This window comes from Grammomys surdaster, unplaced genomic scaffold, assembly GCF_004785775.1.
Source record: "Grammomys surdaster isolate TR1022 unplaced genomic scaffold, NIH_TR_1.0 751, whole genome shotgun sequence".
Lineage (NCBI taxonomy): Eukaryota > Metazoa > Chordata > Mammalia > Rodentia > Muridae > Grammomys > Grammomys surdaster.
This window is the reverse complement of record NW_021605170.1, coordinates 755,061-773,474: the sequence shown is the minus strand read 5'-3', so window position 1 is coordinate 773,474 and position 18,414 is coordinate 755,061. Positions and strand designations below refer to the sequence as shown.

The window sequence follows — 18,414 nt, the reverse complement described above, 5'->3', positions numbered from 1 at the left end:
TATAGCTTAAGAAACATACACTGTTTCTTTATAAGACATTCAAGAGCTCATTGGATTGCCTGGACCCCAGGGCAATGCCAGAGCAGATTTGTATACCAGTCAGATTATAGACCTTATAGAAACAATTGGCCATACAATCTTATTCTTTATATCATCAAAATATTAATAGCTTGAGACAATAATTTGATATTTCTAGAAAGTGTACAAGTTAAATAACAAAAACTTGCTCTCAGTGTCCTCAATTTTCATAATGGTGTTAAGCCTTGAGGACTTATACGTGATCAATTATGACAAATAGATGTTACTCATTTTTGATTTTAGAAAATTAAAATATATACATGTGACTTGATACCCTTTTAGGCTTTTTAGTTGCAACTGCTTTAACAAGAAAAACAACTAAAAATTATAATTAGTTATTGTCTACATTATTTTTCTATGCTTGGTGTTCCATATCAGATTATAGACAATGGAACTGGCTATTGACAGTCAAACATTTGAGATGTTTTGTTGACAACTTAATATTATCCTTATTACTGAGATTCCTTATCCTCAAAGACAAAGAATTGTGAAAAAGAGATTATAGAACTTTAAAATAATATCTTGATAACTCTCTTGAATGTGAGAAGAACAACTATTGATGCTTCTTTCCTGGTTTTACAAAAAACTCTGAAAAATTGGCTTTTAAAAACTAAAAAGGGGGAATTATACCCCCCAGGGTCACCAAAAGCACATCTTGCTTTTGTGTTATTTTAAATTTTCTGCAAACTAATGTTAAGGGTCAGTCTGCAGAGGATCGCCACTGGCATCCAGTTTCTTCCAGCTCATTTGCCAGGGACATGTGGAGAGACCCCTTAACTAATACTTGGTGTGGTCCTGACCATGTTTTAATTTGGGGCCGTGGCTCAGGATGTATTTTTTCAGAAAAAGAGAATGGAGCCCAATGGCTCCCTGAAAGATTGGTCCGTCAAGTAGACACAGATCTCGAGCCTAATAATTGTGATTCTGATGATGATGGCTCAAAATCCTTATCTGCCAGCTGATTTAACCTGGCATGTAGTTTCCATCAATACTTAAAGCCACCCACTATACGTGGTGGCCAGACTTTGTGTCTAAATCCCTGTCAACCAGCAGTTTGATTAGACACTGGAACATTTCCACTTCCAACCTTATTTTCTACATTGCTTGGATAAATCATGTTGCTTTTAACCTTTTAAACCTTGTGTCTTAAGCAGATAGGTTGCCTTCACACAGGATCGCTCTCAGCAAGCTCAGCTTTCATCATGGCAGTTATCCATCGCTATGAAGAACTGCAGCTAGTGCATGCCCACAGGTCCTTTGATCTGAATGTGGTTTTGGTCTTATGGGAAAGAGTGTGCCACTGATGGCCGGTTAGTGAATGACGGGTAAGAGTGTCTTGAACTCCTATAAACCTAAGACAGAGGCTTACATCAATATGCTATGTATGTTCCTCAAAGACGGGTAATATAGGAGTAATATAGATGCCAACCTAAGCCAGACACGGTCGCCCGGCCACTCTGTACCCTAGATGGGATGAAATATTGTACCCCATCCAGCTGCTGACACTGCTCATATCTTATAAAACTAAAAAGGGGGAACTGTGCCCTTCCCCCAGCCTTGAGCAGGCCTGAGAGACCTTGTTTACCACAATAGACCAAACAATAGGACTCCGGAGGCATTGCCTGCCTTGGCATTGCAGGCCTTGGCGCCTCCTTGGCTGCCCTGTAGCCTGGTACACAAGCTGAGAAGAATAGACTGCCTGCTGAGCTTGCTTGAGACATCTCCGGCCCATAATTAAGTATGGATTCCTCTCACCTCCAGCAGGATGGATTCAGCTCACCCCCAGCTTGCTGAAGCAGGAAGGAACTCTGGGGGTGAGGGTGGGTTATCCCCTTTAAATTAGAAGCTGAACATTAAAGCATTGAGCCTCAATCAGAAACCTTTGTCCTGGCTTCATCTCCTCCCACCCTCCTGTCCCTCTTCCATTCCCAGCCTCTCTTTCAGGTGAACCCAGTCGACTGTGGCCGATTGCCCTCAACAGGGATCCAGAACACATCTTCCTGTGCCCCCTTTTAAATAACATTCGGATTTTGAATCTGTGCCCCTTTCCTGGCCAGGCCTTAAACGTAATATTGGTTTAGCTTATGACATGAGATTTCAGGAATGTGGGCACCCAAAAGCCATGAAGTGGAAAGGAGCCCAAAGGTTTGTGTCAGTACGTGGAGTGTATATAGATACCATGGTGGAAATACTCATTTATATGAATCCTATATAAATCATTGTATTATTTCATATACATTTTGTGGGGTTTTGTTTTTGTTTTGAGACATAGTTTCTCTTGTGTAACAGGCCTGGATGTTCTGTACTCTCCCTGTAGACCAAGCTAGCCTCAAACTCAGAGCGCTGCCTCCCTCTGCCTCCTGAGTACACCATTAACATCCAGCTTTTGTTGCTTCTTTGAATTAGTGTGTCAGGTAGCACAGGCTGTCTTCCAATTATGAAGATCACTCAGTCTCTGGAGTACTGGGATTAAAGGAATACTCTATCACATCTGCACTCATAACAGTTAATTATTTGTACGAATGTAGGAGTAACCTCAAAGGAGTTTTGACTTCCTAAGACCAGTTAGTTGGCTAATATTCAAGGATAACTTCCATATTGTTTTGAATAGATATTGCTTCCTGAGGCACATTCTTTATTCTTTTTTTTCCCCTGAGGCACATTCTAAGACTAAAGAATTGTAACATTTTATATATATATTTGTGTGTGTGTGTAATCTTTTGTATGTATTATGTGGGTGCATGCGCTGTAATTTACATATGAAGGTCAGAAGACAACTTTGTGGAGTCTGATCAACCTTCAACCTTCATATGGGTCCTGAGGGTTAATTACAGGCTGTCAGTGCTTTATACCTAATACATTTCTTGGGATAAAGGAGTGAACCCAGTCTTTGGGCAACTAACTGATGGTCTTTGCTTCTCTAAATCTTAAAGACCTTTTAGGTAAAATAGGTTTGAGCAATGGAGAAACCAAGTGAGTACTGTGATATAAAAACTTGAGAGTGGTGGGCTTTCAAAATGGGAAAGGAAAACAAATTTACTTAAGACTGAAAATTTTAAAGAAGCTTTAAGGAGTAGACAACAATTATGATACATTGGTAAGATTTCTTTGATAGTAACTTTTATTAGTTGTACAGAGCTCAGTACAGTCTGTTGTTCATTTAAGATGACTATTCACAAATGTAGCATATAGTGCAATTTGAGCCACACTATATTATACTCCAGAAGAAAAAAAAAATCACATGCTAAATTAACATATTTTAAAATTTCAGATAAAGAATTTTCACTGTAGGTACAAAATTACAGGTACTTGTTTTTGCTTTTTTTTTTTTTTAACTAATTTTAAGACATCATAATGTTTAATGGTAATATGATTCCTAAGTATACTTTGATTTATATTTCAACAATGTTTTCTTCACTTATTTAGTCTCTGTTTATTGACATTCATGTAAAAGAGCACACAATCCAAATGCAACTCAGAACGATGATTTCTAAACTTCTGTTAAACTACTGTAGTAATTTATACAATTAAGAACAAGACAAAAGCTGGGCTGTGGTGGCGCACGCCTTTAATCCCAGCACTTGGGAGGCAGAGGCAGGCGGATTTCTGAGTTCGAGGCCAGCCTGGTCTACAGAGTGAGTTCCAGGACAGCCAGGGCTACACAGAGAAACCCTGTCTCGAAAACCAAAACCAAACCAAACCAAACCAAAAAAACCCCAAAAATCAGATCAAGTGATAGCTTACTTAATTTTAGTATAATTGAGACAGTAAGGTCAAAAAACTCATATGAAGCAGAAAATACACATTTAAAAATAAACTTTTTTGCTTACAATTTTACGTTTTTATGGTTAATACAGGCAACAAGGTTCTTAGTATCTTTTTACTTTTGTCTATAAAAATAAAATCTTTAGCATTCCTAAGTTATTTTTTCATTAAGTTGTTTTTTCATTAAAGCTACTATTACCATTTTAAATGGCAGTGAGTAGCTGAATAAGAATTCAAAAAATCAGTGGCACAAATTACATACATACAAGATGATGTAACAGATACAGTGTTAAGTAAGCAATTAAGAGTACAGTACAGTATTACCTGTATCTTAGAGGTAGAATTCTTAATCACAGTCTTACAGAAAAGACGCAGTGGATTCTGCTTTATCAGTTATGGTACCTATACCTTGCTTCTCCTGGACTTAAAACAAAGTAGGGAAGAGAGGGTTTTAGGCAATGATCTCATTGACCTCTGTTCTGCATCTATTGTAGAAGCTTGGCTTAGAATAAATACTGGGGCATTTTCTTGGTCAGTTATTGATCATATATAGTATTTATCTCACATTTTGAAAAGCCTCTCAATAGGAAAAAATAAATTTCTAGTCCCCAGGGCCTGAGAAGGAGAAAAGTATATTTCTGAACTATTCTGAGTATAAAGTGTAAATGAAGTCAGTATTTCTTTGGTACCATAATTTTGTGTGTGAAGTATCAGGGTAGTGCAAGATCATTAATGCATAGTAAGAAATACTGCAAAAAAATGTGTATGTATATATATGGGTTCAATACCCAGATTTGACTGTTGAGTATCTCTAATTGACATTTATTATAACACTACAAATGAGTGTAACTTAAATTCTGTTTCATGATGAACCTAAATCACTAGTACTTGAATAAGATTGTACTACAGACTGATAAACCAGAAAGGCAGAATGTTTTTGTATGTATTGGCTTTTATTTCTACATTAGCTGTCTATAATTTGGGATTGTTCTAATCCTTCAAAGTCAATAAGTGACCAGAAGTAATTCTGTGAGAGTTATAATAAAAACTGTAATGAATATGTATACCCAGTGCTAAATCTTACGGTAGGATGTACATTTCATAAAATCTATCTGAACATTTGTAATAAAAATAGTAACTAAAAAATAAAAACTATGACAAAAACAATTTCTTCCAGGGAATTTCAGATTACCCTCCTTTGATCTGATTTCTATTATAATTGGGACGGCAAGAAGAGCCCATCTGATTCCAGATATTACACTTCTCTTTAGGTAAACTGGTTGGAGCTAGTGTTGTCAAGTTTATCTCATTTTTCCTTCATGTTTCTGATGATTTTCAGAATTTAGAAAGGTGCTGTTTACTTACACTGATGTCAGATCTTTTCAGTAGCATGTCCCTCACACCTGCGTGTGACATGTGTTATCAATACCAACAGCTGTGCAGAAACCAACACAACACTGTTGACGTGTAATATAAACATAAGTTCATCTTATCTCTAATTTAATCTTAGCTAATGTCTAGATAGAATGCATCTTATTCATAAACATCAACTACCTTTTATATATATCAAAGACACTGTCTAATCTTTATGAGGAAAGAATGCCTTCCCAGTTTTAATTATAAAAATGATAGCTTTTATTATATAAAAACTAAGACTTATAGATAATATTTCACATTATATTTGGTTATAAAAATGTTAGAAATATTTTTTTCAGTGACATGCTTCTATTTACTTTTTTTTGGAGAGATTTAGTACAGAAAAGCTGATCTATTCAGTCCATGATTATATAATTCTCAAATGATTTATAATGTAATGTACCGGAAACTTCTTTAATTAATTTGTACCTGCCACATGTACAGAGAAAATTATAGGTAGAAGCAAACTGGTGCCATGTTTATGAACATTGTTAATTCATTTCATTTATATATGATATCTGGGAAAGATTTTTAACCTTAGGAAAATAGTTCTTATGGCTTCATTCAATTAAATCAAAATTTTACATGGTATCTTGTTTTACACTTACGTATAACTGGGTCAGTAAAGTTATCTGGACATAAAGTGATGATTTTCCTTTCATATTAATTTTTACATATCTTACACTTACATATATTTTTAAAAATGTTATGGGGAATATAACTAGTATCTTGACTGTAACAGTGCATTAGAATTTTCTACCTCTTTTTTTCATCATTAAGTAATCTGTGTTGAAGTTTTAAGTTCTACTTTTCCTCTTATCTTCAAATAGACTTTTCAGTGTATAGACTTGAATAGCTGACACCACCACCATGACCATTAAGTTAACTACAGACCAGAAATTGACTCTGTCAAAGTTGCTTTCTTGTATGTTTCGGTCACGGGCTTCAAATGCTCTAAGCAGAGTTTGGATGTGGCCACTTTTGCTTAGTCTGGACTTGATGCTGTGGATGGATTCCAGGATATCTTCTAGTTTCATCTGGAGGACATCTGTGTCAGTAATATACTTTTTCCAGTCTTCTTGTCCTTGAACATCTTCTCCCATGTTATCCAGAATCAATTCAAAGAAAATTACCTTCTCAGAAATGGTGCTGAATGTGTTATCAAAGCAGAACATGTAGTCACCATCTTCAGCCTCTATGCTACATTAAAAAGGACACACTTTTAGTATTATGTACTTCCCATCTGGAAACAACCTGGACACATGTATTCAAATATTTTCAAGTTTCACACACTTGGAAATTACTTGGACAATCATGTTATGTTGATCTAATTTTTTTGGGGGGTAGGGGTCTGGGAAAAATACCATTCACAGCTGAAATACATGATAAGTCATAATAAACTTTAATATTTATACTTTATTTGAAGAAATTCTGGATTAAGTCCTATTCACATGCAACTATAACCAACCAGCCTACCCTTCAATTCAGACTATTCTTTAAACTGAATTTTGTTTAATTTTCAAAAGCAGTGATTGTTAAAACTAGAAGAGATGGCTCAGTGGTTAAGAGAACTTGCCACTCTTGCAGAGGACTCAAATTAGGTTCCCAGCACCCATTTCTAACTAGTTTTAAGGGATCTGACATCTTTTTCTGACCTTACACGTCATACACGTTTGTTTATTTGTTTCTGAAAATCAGTGAAAGAGATTTTTTTTTTCAGGTTTTCAACACATTGAATGTATTCTTAAAATACAGTTTACAAAGATAAGGAACCTTACTCTCTGTGGGATTGTCTGTACTGAAAAACTGCCATTTACATCAAATTGATCTTGGTCTTGCTGGCCACTCTGTCTTATGTCCATAACTCCAGGATTTAGGAGTCTGAGGTAGGAGGATTGCTGTGACTTTGAGGTCAGTCTCCCACACAGTGTGTGCAGACATGAGTGGCTTGAAACGTGCTATGTAGACCAAGCTGGCCTTGAATTTACAGAGATCCACCTGCCTAATGAGATTAAAGGTCTTTCTCCCCCTCGCCCCCTCCCCCCAAACAATTCCCTATCATCTTTACAATAGTTGACTTGGCCAGAGTTAATTTAGGGAAGTGATTTCTTTTTTTCTTTTTTTTTTTTTTTTGTTTTCAGAAACAGGTTTTCTTTCCGTAGCCCTGGCTGTCCTGGAACTCATTCTGTAGACCAGGCGGGACTCCAACTCACAGAGATGCATTTGTATCCGCTTTCCCATGTGCTAGGATTAAAGGCAAACCACCACAGGCTGATCAGTCATTTTCTAAGAAGCTCTGCACCCTGTTCTTTTTTGGTAGAGAAAGACTCCACAAAGGAAAACACTCTTCATGCTATGTGCTAATGCCATTTACTACAGCTGGCCCCAAACAAAACAAACACCAGTTCTTGGAAAGAATGACAAAAGTACTACCTACTCTTCAGTTAATTAAGTACTAACTACTCTTCAGTTAACTACTCCACAAGAGACTGGAGAACACTAACAAATTCATCTAAGACCAGCAAAGACTTGCTGGTATGCCTATGGAATTAAAAAAAATCTATAGCACAACAGGCAGTGGTGGCACGTGCCTTCAGTCCCAGAACTTGGGAGGCAGAGACAGGAGGATTTCTGAGTTCGAGGCCAGCCTGGTCTACAGAGTGAGTTCCAGGACAGCCAGGGTTACACAGAGAAACCCTGTCTCGAAAAACCTGTACCTCACAGGCTGCCTGTGCCAGAGGATGATTATGAATGTAGCTCAACACAAAACAGTAAATCTTGCTAAAAGTATGAGATTTTTTTGTAATTTCTTTTTTATAACTTAATTACGCAGTTATTGAGTGTAAACTCTGGAGATTGTATTATAGTGTCAAAAGGTTAGACACACCTGAATGTATTCCAAGGGGGTATGACACTGATCCAAAAAAGGCAAGATATATATACATACATACAGCAGGTGGATCTCTGTGAGTTCAAGGCCATACTGGTCTACAGAGTGAGTTCCAGGACAGCCAAGGCTACACAGAAAAACCCTATCTCAGAAAAAAAAACAAAAACCCAAAACCAAAACCAAAAAAAGCTGGACATCATGTGAACACCTTCACTTCTAGCATCCATGAGGCAGAGGTAAGCAGATCTTTGAGTTCCAGTCCAATCAGTTACATGATTAATATTCTGTCTTAAAAACAAACAAAGCCAAACAATATTTTCTTCTTAGCCAAGAAGGCAGATATAAGATGCCACAATAGATTAACTAAAGCAAAGGGAAAAATTAGCTGGGTGTGGTGTTCTTGGTGGTAGACACCGATGATCAGAGCCACTGGGGAGGCTAAGGCAGGAGGATTCCCTGATTCCATAAAATAGAATAACAGACTGTAGAGACAAACAAACTGGAAATGAGGACATTTAGAAAAATGGCCCACTATCACAGCCCGTTCAGAGTCACATAGCTATGGATGTGCTGATGTACTGGTCCTCTCTTCCTTTCACCAGAGTCAGCTAAACCAACTCAAGGGATATTACCTGGGCATGGTGGCATGCAGCTGTCATACTAGCACTTAGGAGTCTAAGTCAGCTTGCCCCACCCTCCAGTGTCTCAATCAACTTACGTATGAACACCATCTGATTTTCTTTGTTCAAAAACTAAGGTTCTGCCCTCTGGAGAGGCAAGGTGGAAATCAATATCTAATTCTCCTCCATCTAAAACCTATAGAAGAGAAAAATATATATTACAAACTTTGAAAATAGAAAGTTCTATAAAATAAACCATTATGATGTAAAGATTTTTAAAAGATTTTATCTATGTATTTATTGGACACAGAGTCTCTTTATGTGGCCCTGGCTGTCTTGGAACTCACTATGTAAACCAGGCTTGGCCTGCCTCTGCTTCCTTCAGAGTGCTGTGATTAAAGGCATGCATCCCCATGCCTTACCTTTAAAAGATGTATGCATGGAGGCCAGAGGTTGACAACCTTCACTGTGCTCCAACTCACTTTTTGAGACAGGGTCTCATTACATAGCCCAGGCTAGCCTTTACTTGTCATCTTCCTCCCTTAGCGTCCTGAGTGTTAAATTATCAGCATATGGCACCATGCTTGCTTGCAAGGAAAGTTTTGATTAAAAAATTTCTTTTCTTACATAGGCTCTTTCACTAAACCCACAGCTGGTTTCCCTGTGTCTACTTTTTCTTCCTTTAAATCTGCCTTTCATAGTCTGTCTACCTCTCTGCTTAAATCTTACATGTCCTTGCCAAAAAAAAAAAAAAAAAGAGAGACAGAAAAGGTACTTATCATAAAACACATGTATGCCCCCTTCTGTGTTGCCTATCGGTGTTGTCTATGTCCTTCCTTTGCTACTCCAACCCTAAGACCTTACAGTCTTCAAAGCTAATAAAAACTCAGTACTTATAGTACACCCCTGAACACTCAAGTTATACATCCTAAAATCACAATGTCTACTCAATCCTTCCCTTTTCTAAAACTGGCCTCATTCCTTGTATTCTTATCTCATTTTCAGATTTATTCTTATTTTCTCCAACAACCCTATTCTCCGAAAACTAAGAAATGATTATATTCTAATAATATGTAATCCTGCTTTATTCAAATTACCTGTAGGATGTGATGATTCATGCTGTAATACCAGCCCTCAGGGGACTGAGGAGAAGGACTCTTGTGAAGATCTGAGGCTAGCCTGGGCTAAATATTGAATTCAATGTCATGAGATACACAGTGAAACCTTGTCTCAAAAAAACCGAGCAACTAACCAAACACAACCTACCAAAACTCCTCAAACTCAAACAAAGCCTGCCTATGAGCCCCAAAACTCCTGAGAACTAGGTTCTCTTAATTCCTCCTCCCGGCAGAATTCCTTGCATACATTAATTGTTCAGTAAATGCTAAACTTTTGCTCACAAATGTAAATCAAGAAATATTAACCTGTAACCTCAGTTTTGCTAAAGTTTTTTATATTATGACTTTAGATTCTTCCTGTAAACTTCTATAAAAATCCCAAAGGTTCATGACATAAAAATTCTACATAAGATTAAAAAAAAACCAACGCCTTTAATCCCAGCTCTTGGGAGGCAGAGGCAGGCAGATTTCTGAGTTCGAGGCTAGCCTGGTCTACTGAGTGAGTTCCAGGACAGACAGGGCTATACAGAGAAACCCTGTCTCAAACAAACAAACAAACAAACAAACAAACAAAAAGATAAAAAAAAGATTTAATAATAAGCGTATTCTGCTGATACTAAAAAGAAAACGATGATATCGGAAGAAAGCTGACAAAGTTCAATGGAAGAAAGGTCATAAAGTTTTAATACACTATTATCTTATTTAATTTCAAAGTGATGGATATACACCCGGGTTGATAATGTACCACAAAATACAGCAACAGTTCATTTCAACACATTTCAAAATCTGACTTAGAGATCTTCGCATGGGCACAAGTCAATAAATACTTTCTCCCTCCTCCAAAGACAGGGTTTTACTATGCAGCCTTGACTGTACAGAGACCCACCTGCCTCTGCCTCCCGAGTGCTGGGATTAGAGACATGTGCCACCATTGCACAGCCACAATTCAAAACATCGTGACGATTTTATAATATTGAAATTTGGTCAAAGTGGTGATTCAAACAAGTGCCATCACTTTGTCCAATAAGTAAGAAGAACGTGTATCAACCCCTTACTGGGAACTTCTCAGAACTGTAGTGTGTGTAAACTAGCTTGAAATGGCATGCGGGAATTAAGAAACAAAGATTAACGCCACTGACGTCACCAGTGCTGGCCTCTTTCCGACCGGAGGAAAGGGAAGAGGAAGAGTAAGTGTCAATTTTAGGACTGGCCAAACTTGTGAGTTCCAGGCTCTCAAGAGCCCCGCCTAGTACGCCTGCGCCGAGCAGGTCAGCTTCCCAGGAGACCCTCCTCGGATTCGCCTCGGTCGCCGTCCGCAAGTTTTCCAAGCTCGTGAGAGACGACCATGTGGTGCGGCCTGGCCCAAGGAAGGCCAACTCACCCCCACACTTACTTGGTACTCGATCTCCAACGACGCCTTCAGGGGCATGGGCTGGTAGAAGCACTCCTTCCGGCCCGCCGGCAGCGTGAAGGTGAAGTCACTGTCCAAAGAGGGTGTGAAGCCGGCAGCCCCGCGCAGCACCGCTGCGGGCAGAGCGGACAGGAGCAGCACCGGGAATGGCAGCCACATCCTGCCGCCTATCCCTGTCGATCTCAGACTGGACGCGTATAGGGAGGTGCAGGGTGCTGGCGCCTCCGCTTTGAAATCCCGATCCCAGGGAACTTCAGGCGGCCGCGCGGCTCACGCTCTCTTGGAAGGAAGGTGGAAGCACAGTCTTCCACTCTTCCACTGGGCTGGGCGAGGGCGGGGCCAGCGGCCCCTTTCTGCTCCTTTCTGGGTTTCGCATCCTTCCTCCACCCAGGCTCACACAGGCCAATCAACGTTGGCGGAGGTAACGATGGGAAATGTAGTCCCGACGCGACCTTGGTGCGCTGCCTTTCGCAGGTCCAGCCTCATTTCCCGGCATGCCCTGCGTTCAGCGTCGCGTTTGCGGGGCCCGCGTGGGGGCGGGGTTGCAGCCCGGGAGGCGGGTCCCAACGGCTGCCGCGGCGGTTCGAACTCGGCGCTTTGGAGGTTCGCTGGTTCCCCTCTTCGAGAGTCAGAGGCTTCCACATCGTGGGCTGCGAGAGTGTCCCAGGCTTCCGAGCACAGAGGAGCCTCGCGGTGCGCTGTGGTCTGGGGACGCTAACCCCGGCTGCGATCTGGGTGGTGAGCAAATGCCTCCTGGTTGGAAACGGGCTTTCCTGAGGGGCTTGTTTCTCTTGGGATAGTCGACCTGCGCCTGGCGTGCTTGTGAGGCGTTTTATTCACAATTTAATTAGAAGCAGAATACGCTTATTATTAAATCTTGTGAGAAAGGAGGATACCAGATTTTGCTCTCTCCTCCCTACAGGCAGATGGAAGATCTCTTTCTTGAAATAAAATACTGTATAAAACCATGTACTCTTTCTGAAGCGGAAAATACTGTCACAGGATTTTTATAGAGTGTAAAGTGCTTGTCGTTCACTCGATGAATGTGCGTGTGTACACCTAGAACGAATTTTTTCACTAGACTTGAAGATACTGTTGTCAGGGCCGCCCTATAGGGAAGACGATCAGCCTTTCTACGTGCACATACTACAGGTAAACGGCCCTCAGGAAAATGAGGATGTTTAAATACCAGACGTATTCATTCAGAACGGCTAGAAAATTCTACGTGAAAATGCAGAGAATGCTGAACGTAAAAAACACCTGACTTAAATGGTGTTCTGCAGTACTGATCAGCACTTTTTAGTATAAAGTTTCTTCTTTTTTTCTCTCCTTCATTATCCTGTATGATGTTAGTGATGTTGAATAGATGTGAAGTAGTGTGGGGACCTGAGCCACTAACTGACTGGGAAAGAATTCGAACTCAAGCAGAAGCAAATTTGTTAAAAAGAAAACCGGAAACAGGGTGGAAACATTTATATCTACAAAACATCTCATTTAATTTTAGGCCTCAACTTTTTCCAATAAGTTGAGAGTTTTTTTTAATCAATCCACCCTACTCCTGAGAAATTTTGAGTGGGAAATTAATGTACCAAAACCGATTTTACCTGAATGGGGGAGGGAGAAGGCACTTTATTCATTTATCCATTCAAAATATTGAGCTCTTCTAAGTGCATTACACTCTTGAACATAATATGTGGGAATTACAATATTTGTAAGCCAGATTTTATGAAGGGCAATGAAAGAGGTGCCACAGTGAAAAAAACTGAATGGAATATGAAAGAGAAGTGAAATTGTAAGATTATTCAGGAAGTTCTATAGTAGGAGTGGAAATTCTAAAGCTTTTTTAGTTTTTATTTTAGTAATTACAATGATAAAGCATCCTTTGCTTTTAAGAATATTAATTTTACTCTGTGTCTGTGGGTGTTTCGGATCCTCTGAAACTGAAGTTTCAGACCAGTAAGCCACCATGTGGGGGCTGAGAATTTCAATAGCAACCCTTTGAAAGTACAATGCCTTTAAACCCAGAGCCATCTCTCCAGCCTGTCACGATTTTTGTTTTATGGCCATGAAACTTAGTTTCATAATCCTAGAGATGCTTGTTCACCAGTTGATGCAGCAAACAGATCACTGCATTTAGTTCTATGAGTTGAATTGCTAAATGTCATTTTTGTTTTGTTTTATTTACTTAAAAAATTATTTTATTTTTATTTATGTATATATGTCCATGCACATGTAAGAACAAATATTCTTTTTTTTGTTTGTTTGTTTTTTGTTTTTTCGAGACAGGGTTTCTCTGTGTATCTCTGGCTGTCCTGGAACTCACTCTGTAGACCAGGCTAGCCTCAAACTCAGAAATCCACCTGCCTCTGCCTCCCAAGTGCTGGGATTAAAGGCATGCGCCACCCCCACCTGGCCTGTTTTATATTTTTTTGAGATCATGTCTTACTATGTAGACCAGGCTGGCCTTGAGCTCATAGAGACTCACTTGCCTCTACTTCTCCAGTGCTAGGATTGAAGGACTGGTAACCATATCCACTCTCTCCATGTCATTTTGATCTGTGATTATGACTTGTGAGTGTTGTTAAATTTTACGACCACTGTGAATGGGAGGAGATAACTTACCTGGTAATAAGAGCTTTTAAGAATTTATGGAAGATTGTGGTGGTAACGTCAGATGCCCAGGGCTTGTAAAGTTAAATTCTAACATCTCATATTGAAGTTAATTAGAAAAGTATACCTTGATTCAAATCTCAGATTGACCCTCTAAAATTTGTGTAACTTTGAGCAAATTCATCTTCTAAAAAATTTTTTACATCTATTCATGTGTGTGTGAGTGTGTGTGAGTGTGTGTGCATGCGCATGAGTGTCATGTCTGTGGAGGTCAATGGACAACTTGTGGAAGTCTGTTCTCTCCTTTGATCTGTTGGTCTTGAGGAACACACTTCATTCTCAGTCTTGGTGCCAAGCACAGTTTTTTCAATTTTATTGCTATGAGATTATTTTAATTTATACCATAAAATCTTCAGGCTAACTTCAAGAACTATCTTTCTATTTTTTGTTAAGGAAATGGAATCTAGTTCATCAGACTACTATACTAAAGACAACGAAAATGAGGAGGAAAGTTTGCTTGCAAATGTTGCTTCATTAAGACATGAACTCAAAATAACAGAATGGAGTTTGCACAATTTAGGGGAAGAGTTATCCAGGTAAGGAAATAAAATCACATGTATAAATTGTAAAGTATTTATAAATGTAAAGTGACTAGATTTTACTATATGTTATGTTTGGTATGCCCCTGGACCAAGACATAATTTTCTGTACTTTTTAATACAATTCAATGAGTGAAAATGGAAATATTAACAAATGTTTACATATTAAGAAAACATCTTTAATATATCAGGAAGCAGTATACAATGTATATTCAGATTACTTATCTTTCATTACTGTGTCTGCTTTTTTTATTCCTGAAGTAAAGAGATTCATGAAATATATAGCTAATATAAACTAATCATGATTTTCTGAAAGTGTATTGAAAACACAGTCTTATGTTCATAATTTTGGATCTAATTTCTGATTATTATATGTAGAAATTTGTGGTAAAAACTATGTCAGAACTGAAATGAAGTTTTCCTTTCTTCTGTAGTGTTAGTCCAAGTGAAAATTCTGATTATGTCTGCAATCCTTCAAGATCTGAAAGGCTTATTTTGGAAGAACTCACCCAACCTAGACACCTGGGACGTTTGATTTACCCACCTTATAAGAAAGTTTGTAAAACATCTGATAGTACTGATTATCAAAAGAAACCAAGAGATCAGGTTATTATTTTTAGATCTGATTATTTAAAATAGTTTTCCTTTCCATGTCTTGTGTTTTTACATTATTATAGTCTTTTACTATAGTTGTTCCAATTGTAATATGATTGTTCTTTTTAAATATATGTGGACGAATGTTTTGCCTGTAATTATGATGTAGAGGTCAGAAATATGTATTGGATTTCCTGAAACCTGAGTTTAGTGTCCCGAGTTCTGGGCAGTAAATTCCAGTTATAAGTTTCTATGTGGATGTTAGAAATTGAACCCAGAAAAAAAAAAGAAATTGAACCCAGTTCCTTGAGAAAAGCAACTTGTGCTCTTAATTGCTGAACCACCTCCCCAGCTCCATAATTATCCTTGTCTGAGGCCAGCTCTGGTAGTTCTTCTGGTTCTGTTTTGAAGGTAGCTGAGGTGGGGGCAAGACTTAGTCTTGCAAGATATTTAGGGTTGCTTTTTAATGCTAAAACGTTTACCTGTCTTATTAAGTCTAAGTTACTTTGTAGTGGTAGGTGACCTAGGTGACCTGCCTGTCTGAGTTCCTCTGAGGCCAGAAACTGCAAGTCTCTGGAGTTTAGCATCTCATAGTAAAACAGTGGGGGATTAAGCAAAGGATTAATTGGTAGGACTATTTTTCTCTCTTGCCCAGAAGCCTTCCCTCTGCTTGTCAGGCTGTAGAGAAGTTTGGAGCAATAAACTCTGATTGAATCAGAAGAAAATTATGCTCCCAGAAGGAAAAACTTTTATATAAGCAAATATGTATAAACTCACATAAATTTGTATGTAAATTCGTGCATACACATTTATACATCTTCATACATTCCTGTTGGGGCCAACTACATACTTATGTCATAATTATATTCACACATAATTAAGAAATAATCTATTTGTCTATGTAGCATCACTAGAAGACAGTACTTCATTGTTCTGCAGAGATCTACTCAAAAGGGTGGGCTAATGCCTACTGACTATTATATATAACAGGAAAAATAACAGGAAAAATATATCAATAGGAATCTTTCCTCAAATGTAATCTCTTTGGCCTTGCCTAGAAGAGTAACTCCATCATGGCTTTACAGTTCACGGTGAAACCATCACAAGATTACCTGCTAGTTTTTAGCTTCTCCTAGATGGTTCCTGACATGTTCCTTTCATATTCTAACTTTTTTATGCAATTAAAACTCCATAGTTAAGAGGAATACTATAAATTTTTCAATATATTCATTATGTGAAATTGCCAATGTATATTATATAAATTAAAAAAGTAAAACATATGTTAGTTTATTTTTATAAAGAAGAAATACAAGTGAGTAATTATTTATATGTGTTTGGAATCACTAGAAAACCAAATTATAACGTTATAGTAAAAATCCAGGCATGGTGGTGGCTCATGTCTATAATCTTAACACTTGGGAGACTGAGGTAGGAGAATTCCAGGGTAGCCTGGCCTGAAACTTCATATCAAACAAACAAACCAACAAAGAGGCTGAAGGTTTAGCTCAGTTGGTAGAGTTCTTGCTTAATAAGCATGGACCTTGGGTTTGACTTTGAGCACTTCATAAATTGGGCATAGTGACTTCGTCCAATAACCCTAGCACTGAAGAGGTAGAAGTAAGAGGATCAGAAGTCCACAGTTATCCTTGCTTATGTAGGGTAGAGGGAGTGTGAGGTCAGACTGGATTAGAGAACCTGTCTAAACACATAGCTAAAGTTAATGTGTAAAACAGCTACTAAAGATGGCAGGATATATATTTTTCTCTTTTAAAGACTGGGTTTCTCGCCGGGTAGTGGTGATGCATACCTTTAATCCCAGCACTTGGGAGGCAGAGGTAGGCGGATTTCTGAGTTCGAGGCCAGCCTGGTCTACAGAGTGAATTCCAGGACAGCCAGGATTACACAGAGAAACCTTGTCTCGAAAAACAAAAACAAAAACAAACAAACAAACAAAAAGACTGGGTTTCTGTGTATAACAGTCCTGGATGGAACTTGTTTTGTAGATTAGGCTGGCTTGGAACTCAAAGAGATCCTTCTGCCTCTGCCTCACTAGTGTTGGGATTAAAGATGTTCACCACCATTCCTGGCCAAGGATATGTTTCTGTATGCTTTTATTTTATTAGCTTGACTTTATAGTTTATACATATACATTTCTCAAAAAATTGAAAATAACTCACAAAATTAAAATATTTTATTTTATATGTTATGTTATAAAATTAACAGAATCATAAAAATATATGCATAAGTTAAAGAATATTTGTCTCATTGTTGCTTGGCCTATGGATTCTTTCCATACCCTTTTATACACAGGATAATTATGGATATCTTTAGGAGGAATACAAAGGTTTTTATCATATTTATATTCAGCAGTGATATTGTGAGTTGAGTTACTGAGAAATACCATAGTTTAATAAAGTGGACCGCTCTTTTCCAGTTTGTGCTTAACTTGTACTACTGTGAGTGGAGAAGAGTGCCTCCCATGATGCTCCCTAATGCTCATTGTCCTCAGTCGTTCAATCATTTTAATGGCAATCACTGCTATTTTCTATTAATTATATATACACATCAAATATATGTAATTTAACGTACAGCGTTTTTTTCTTTATTTTCAGGTGTCTTTTTCATCTGCTTCTGTGGATCAAGAGGTTAAAAGCCTTCGAGAGAAACTTCATAAACTTAGGCAACAGAATGCTTGTTTGGTCACACAGAATCATTCTTTAATGACTAAAATAGAATCTGTCCACTTTGAACTGACACAATCAAAAGCAAAAGTATGTCTCTTGATGTGTTAAGAGAATATTTGTAATATTTTATGATTTATAATTGGAAAATATTTATATTGCCTATCTAGTAGGTAGAAATTATTATACTCTAGTTGAATATTGACAAGGAATAGAATCATTACTATATCTGAAGATAATTTAGGAAACTTTTAATTAATTTTTGCATTTAGATAAATCAGCTTCTCAAAATCTTTTGTTGGAAACCTAAAAAGTGGAAAAAGAAGGGACTAGAAAGATGGCTTAGAGGTTAGAGAGCACTTGCTCTTTTTTTTAGCACCTGCATAGTGGCTCACAAATAACTGCGTCTCCAGCTCAGGGGTCTGATGATCTCTTCTGCCTTCCAGGCTAGGGATTGAACTTGGCTGCTTTTCCAAAGCAGCCAGAGCTCTTAACTGCCGAGCCATTTCTCCAGCCTCCAGTTTTTAATGTTTTTTACTTCATATATACTCTTAGGCAATTTTGATTCTTTTATATGGCTTTTCCCTTTCTTTCTCTCTTTCTTTCTTTCTTTCTCTCTCTCTCTCTCTCTC

General features: G+C 38.1%; 2 protein-coding genes across 2 annotated transcripts in view; one reads left to right on the top strand and one right to left on the bottom strand.

The window, feature by feature from the left end:
* Positions 1–3,176: 3,176 nt before the first annotated feature.
* Positions 3,177–11,794, bottom strand: Tmed5 (transmembrane p24 trafficking protein 5). The gene is made up of 4 exons (XM_028782397.1): positions 11,710–11,794; positions 11,281–11,567; positions 8,868–8,965; positions 3,177–6,459 (listed from the first exon to the last, which is right to left on the bottom strand). The coding sequence occupies exons 1-4, from the start codon at positions 11,792–11,794 to the stop codon at positions 6,057–6,059; spliced, it is 873 nt and encodes a 290-aa protein (XP_028638230.1). The 3' UTR covers positions 3,177–6,056.
* Positions 11,795–11,957: 163 nt separating this feature from the next.
* The window catches only part of Ccdc18 (coiled-coil domain containing 18), a 99,697-nt gene continuing 93,240 nt past the window's right edge, over positions 11,958–18,414 (top strand). Inside the window, exons 1-4 of the mRNA XM_028782388.1 lie at positions 11,958–12,036; positions 14,362–14,504; positions 14,942–15,113; positions 17,714–17,872. Coding sequence (XP_028638221.1) covers positions 14,365–14,504; positions 14,942–15,113; positions 17,714–17,872 — 471 coding nt within the window. The 5' untranslated portion in view covers positions 11,958–12,036; positions 14,362–14,364. The remainder of the gene's footprint in view (positions 12,037–14,361; positions 14,505–14,941; positions 15,114–17,713; positions 17,873–18,414) is intronic.